Source organism: Lissotriton vulgaris, chromosome 8 (assembly GCF_964263255.1).
Source record: "Lissotriton vulgaris chromosome 8, aLisVul1.2, whole genome shotgun sequence".
Taxonomy (NCBI): Eukaryota; Metazoa; Chordata; class Amphibia; order Caudata; family Salamandridae; genus Lissotriton; species Lissotriton vulgaris.
In genome coordinates this window covers 1132564081-1132570080 of record NC_141696.1, presented here as the reverse complement: position 1 = coordinate 1132570080, position 6000 = coordinate 1132564081, and the positions used below count along the sequence as shown (strand labels likewise).

At 43.7% G+C, this 6000-nt stretch overlaps 1 protein-coding gene across 1 annotated transcript in view; it reads left to right on the top strand.

The window, feature by feature from the left end:
* Positions 1-1557: 1557 nt before the first annotated feature.
* RB1 (RB transcriptional corepressor 1) overlaps positions 1558-6000 on the top strand; it is a 1321361-nt gene continuing 1316918 nt past the window's right edge. Inside the window, exon 1 of the mRNA XM_086934987.1 lies at positions 1558-1731. Within this exon, the coding sequence (XP_086791113.1) occupies positions 1655-1731 (77 nt within the window). The 5' untranslated portion in view covers positions 1558-1654. The remainder of the gene's footprint in view (positions 1732-6000) is intronic.

Sequence of the window (6000 nt, the reverse complement as noted above, 5' to 3'; positions counted from 1 at the left end):
TTCCCTCCACGCTTCTATGACAGGGAAAAAGTTTCAATCGGCATTATCTGGGATTCTGGAATTTGGTAAGAAAAATCGAGAAAAGAATCCCAGCTTCTCCAGTTGTAAGCAGGAACAACATGGTTACCTTAACGCTTTTACACTCATTATTCAGAAATCAATGAGTGTTTTTGCCTGAAAAGTTAAGGACATGACTACAGGACCCAAAAGGGATCCATTTCAATGTCCATTGCTTATATCCTTACAAGACCACTTCAGTACACATTTTACAAACTATTTTCCTACCGAAATATCAGCAGACGAGGGCGGATAAAATACATATATTCTGGTGTGGCAAGACAATACCAGAAGGGCCCTGACCCCAGCCCCCGGGAGCAGGAGGCCCGCTGCCACACTGAATTGCCCAGTATTGTCCGCCCGAGCTTGGAAACCGGGGCTGAGGTCACCGCGGCCCATAGCAGACTGCTGCTGGTGGCAAGTGGGTGCTCTACTGGGTTTATTTATTTATTAGAGCCTAAAAGGCCCACGACGGTGGAGAGCGCCGGTTTAAAAGGAAACTAAACAAAGAGCTCCGATGCAGGCAAATTAATTAAATAAATGAACAAGCACGGTTGCTAAAGTGAAAGCGGACCGTGCTACAAATAAAAAAAAATAAACAATATGGTGTTCTTAGCCATGAAAAAGCAGACTGTGTAGCATGACCAGTAAAAGGTCAAGTCCTTTTGGGGGGGTAACAAAGGGAGCCAAGGCGGTACAAAGGAGGGACTAAAAAGCCTATTTACCAATCAGAAGCCAGCATTTAGGAAGGACAATGACACACAGCTAATGACAAATATGGGCGGAGAGAGGACGAGGCTTCCACAGCATTCCCTACTACAGCATGCCTCTCAGAGCGAGCACTGCATGCGTGCTGCCGCTAGGCTCAACCTAGAAAGTAGGGGAACGAATTCTATTAAATTAAAAAAGTAGGGGCACACTGTGCTTTGCCGATCCCGCCCACTTTGACCACTGGCTATCTGTGAACTACACTGAGCTACCACACAATGATTTAGTTACATTAAAAAAGTACCCCATTTAATTTTCATTAAAGGTAGGTAGGTTGCGAACGTATGTCGTTCAAAAAGGTGGGTCGTGGTTCTAAAAAAAATGGTGAACCACTACTCTAGGCCACATCCCCTGCAGATACCTTCACTTCTCTTAAAATTTTCTGAAAAGGAGCTCATCCTACATAAAGAGAAAGTAAAGAAAACTGCGCCACTGAACTGATCAATTTCCAATATTGCTTATTACAAAAGACAGGCAGAACGTTTATATTTGTAACGGAACAGCGTTCCACATCACTCAGAACCCTCACCAAACGGCAGATACAACTAGAGAGAAATGTGTAGAACAGTACAAACTGTAACCACTACCCCTTCCACTTCTGTTGTTCTTCTCTCCCTCTCACTCAGTCGAGGACGAATCACAGCGCCGCTCACCGCGCCTTCCAATCGGATCCACGAGAGGCGGGGCTTACCAGGCGGTGACGGTCCACGTTGTGTCCCAATGGGTGAGCACTGGTCACGTGACTGCCTTGTGTCTAGGACTTGCGGTAGCGGGAAGTAGACTACCTCAGCTGGGGAGCACCGGATACTGGGTGCATCCACCGCTCATCATGCCCCCGAAGAACCCGCCGCAGCCTCGGAAAGCGGACGGTTCAGCTACCACTGTCCAGTCGCGAGAAGATCATCGGTGAGTTACACTTTGCAGTAACCTCCAAAGTACCGACAGCCACGCTCCAGCTCTGTCACCAACTTTGCAGACCCCGTTCAACACTGCTTAGATTTCAACCCTGCATCCAAAATCTTAGAACTGCGATCATAACAACGTCAGCGCCTCAAAAATGTCCGATACGCTACTTACTCATAGTTTCCCAGCACTGCCAAGCCCTAGTTTTGTCTACACCCCGATTAAAACTGCCCTATCACTTTAATCCCTCCCTACATTGACCGTGGCAAGCTCTGCGGTGCCCTGCAGGTCACCTTTATGCCACCAATATCGTTGTTGTTCCCCAAAATCCCCTTGAAACCTGCTATCGGCACTGCCAGTGTCCTGAGATTTTGCTTTGTGTCCAGGTTGTGGTAATTCGTTTTAACATAATACCTTAACTGGTACTACCTATGTTTTATTGACGTAAAGATTGTGGCAAACTCCTTTTCTCGAGTTGACTAACTCCATCTGTGTCCTCTAAGAGGTACCCTTCCATAACATCATCTAGAAAGTTTGCCATCATACTTGGTGAGCTCCCATATTGACTGTCGCAGCAGCCTTTGCACAGGCCACCCTAGCAAATGCATGTCCAGACTCCAACAGCTCCATCACGTGCTGGGCCTCTATTGCTTGGTCTGAAGCAATATAATCTCATCTGCGCTACTACCCCACCAACATCCCCCAGTTAAAAAAAATAAACCAGCTAATTTCTAACTCCTAGGCTTTGTCCATAAAGCAGTGCATGGTTGGTCACTAGACCATTTGTATAAATGATCCCTCAACTAGCACATTGAGAGAAGTGGAGAAGTTAATCACTCGCATGCGCAGTGAGTGCTTCACTGTAGGAGGGGGTGTTCTTTCCCTATCCTAAACGTATATACCCAGGGGCCTCCGATACATTCGGTCGTTATATATTTGGATGAGGGGGCCTCTTGTACATAATGTGGGACAAAAACAAGGGAAACCCTACTCACGGAGGAGCCAGGGTAGTAGTTTTATAAAGAAAACAACGGTTCCTTTGGCTAATAAGGATAATATTAATAGGAAAAAGCTCAATGGCAATATTTTTGTAAGGTGCTATAATATCAAAGGACAAGGAACCACTCACATACAAGGGTTGATTTATAACCAAATTCACAGTTTGTATAGACATTTGTAAACAAAGAAATAATTGTGCATTTTGTCCCCTTGTGAAATGGAACCTAAATGTGAGTATTAACGTGGTCTATTATATACAAGGTTTCCAAAATTATAATGAACAACCATTTATATACACATGTTTAACAGCACCAGTACACAATAATACATGTTGAATAGTGGCTCGTTCTTTTAAGCTTGTCGACTTTGTTTCGACCCCTTGTTTGGATGTGGGTCTCATTAGGACTTGGATAACTGTGACATCTGTAATTTGTTAGCGTAGCCTTGGTGAAAGTGTGCCACTGTGAAAGTGAAATAATTAAGTGACTCACATGACTACCTAGCCGGGTTCTCAATGTGAGGCAAGGCATACGTGAGAGGATTGTTGGGCGGATGCTCCTATACAAACACACTACAGCCGTAGCCGTGTTAATGTACCCTTGACGTGATTAAGTCACAGTGGGCTGATGTGCCCGGATCGGCGATGTGATTCTGCCTGTTCGGGGTTCTGTAAGAGCCGCTTCGGTCTGCTTCCATGTGCCGCTTTCGTTGGCACTGAGGTTATTGCCATTGAGCCTTTTCCTATTAATATTATCCTTATTATCCACAGGAACCGTTGTTTTCTTGTACATAATGTGGCATACTTCATTATAGAAATATCAATAGGGAATGGACCACTTGTACCTTTGTGACCAGGGTCATGGATGGTTGGTACCTTTCATAAGAACCATCATATTTGTACGTAGGTGGACAGGTAGTATAGCTTGGTTCTCCGCCTATTCGTAATGTGACAGCATCATCATAGGGTTATTTTTGGTATGCTCACCTCCACCAGGAGGTAGGCCCACTGGTACTACAGTAGAGTCCAGAGACCAAAAGGGAAGAAAAAAGTTAAGTGCTCAAAAATGAAGTGAGGTTAACATTTTTCTACATCTTAATTATCGTGAAGTCGTTTATTGTATGGAGATGGGAAAAGTGTGTGTCTGTAGATCGTGTTACTAATCTTTACGCACTAGTGTAGTCCATATGTGAGGTCAACATGTTTTAGCCCCATTATGCCCAACCAGGTGTAAGGGGCTTTCTTCAGGACCAGTAGACTCGTACTGTTGCTATTTGTGCAACAGTGTGAAGTGGGTTTTTGTTTCCCCACTTTTTGTCAGGTCAAGAGTACCTGTTCTTTCTAAATGGGAAACAAAAGTAAAGAAGAAAACAGAACACATATGAATTCTCGGAGTTGTATACTGTCTGTATCATCTATAAGATGCTATAGGTTAAACATTATGATTTCAAATAATATTTAAGAAGGTCACATTGTTAATCTCATGCTTTTGTGCATTTCAAAAATGCATTCTTACTACGTGAACATTGGCAGTTTACAAGAGCTCAGGCGGTCAGGGCAGCGCTTGTTATCTGTTTTTCACATATTTATAAAATCTGAATGTCAGAGATTGAGCCAACATTATTCTGTGGAAGTGTGTTGTAGAGTTTCCGTTAGTTAAAAAGTCAGTCTCCGTTAATATCTGCTTGTTTGCCTGGGGGTGAGTGTCTGAAAAGTTTCAGCGCTCCATCCATCAGCTCCTTGTGTTTGCTTTGTTCGTCCTAAGTTGGCAGGGTATGCCCAGACGTGGGTCCCATGCTCACTATGCCACTGTATTCAAGCTAGCATGGCTGATGAGGGCTGTTAGACCGAAACCAGTCCCAGGATGCTTGTTTCCGGCCCAGGGAAGACCTGGCTTAGCAGTTCAGCTTGACTGTTCCCATGAGGCTCAGGGTCAAGACTGATTTGCATATAGCTGTGTCTGAACTGGGGTGGCGAAGTGAGCTAAAGAATGATGATGAATTCAACCCAGATCTGTGACTGGGGGTGAGTGTCTGAAAAGTTTCAGCTCTCCGTCCATCATCTCCTTGTGTTTACTTTGAAAGCCACTAAGTATGACATTGGTGGACTGTCTTGTTTTGACATGGTTTTCGTTAAACTTTATTGTTGTGGGAGCTACCGGGCCCTGATCGTTATAACAAACATTGGTAAAAGCGAAAATATTTTTGGTCTCAAAAACCACACATTGCTAAAGTAATTCTTGGCACTTAACAAAACTTCTTTGAGTGCCAATATGCTCCTTGTGAAAGAGCATAATGCTGTCACTCTCAGTGAAGCCAGCCAGTAGACCGAGATAGAGCGATAGAATTTTAACACCTTGGCTGCTTAAGATATACCCCTGCTGTGCTGGACCATAATAGTAATGGGTGTGGTCATGACGAGCTCAGCTCGTCATGAGCACACGAGCACTGTGCCTCATAACGAGCTGAGCTCATCATGAGCACCAAAGGGGTTAATAAAAAAAAAGTTCCTGGTTAATGCAAGGCCTAAATAGGGACCCAATTCTTAAAGAAAGTCTCAAAAGTGCACCCATGGTATATGTCCCAGCATTAGTGAAGATTTACGGCTTTCATAAATTAAGAATGTACGGAAGTAGATCAAAGAATCGTACTCCTAGAAAATATTTGTGAACTGCATTTTAGTACAAGCAAACATGCAGGTGTAGATTTGCTCATGCGAAAATAGGTTGAGCGGTACCACGTTCACTTTCCCACCAACCACGTTTTACCTCTGACCTTGTCAGCAGTAATTTTCCAACCTTTCTCTGTATGGGAAAATGTTAGAGACGAACTGATGAAAACCCATATAACATGCAAGTTAGTAGGTTTGCGCAGACTCAAAATGGCATTACAACCATGGGGAACTATTACTTACAGCTACTTCAAGTCCCAGTATGTTAATCTGCAAAAAGGTGGCAAAATATGAGAATTCTTAGTATTTAAGCCCCACTATGTATGAACTAGTTTGAACTCTGGCATAACCAGAGATGCTATTATCAGAGCTCTTATATATTGAGAATGCTGCCATAATTTGTTGTCGCACTACATGGCACCAAAGAGACAAGTGGATTTTGATGCAGGACCAAAGAGACAAGTGGATTTTGATGCAGGACCAGTAGATTAATGAAGCAACTTGTCCCATGGACAAGTAGATATTCTATTACATTTCATACCCTGTGTGTTAAGGTCCAGAATAATAATCGCAACAGCGGCCCCTTGAACCAGTCTTGTTTTTGC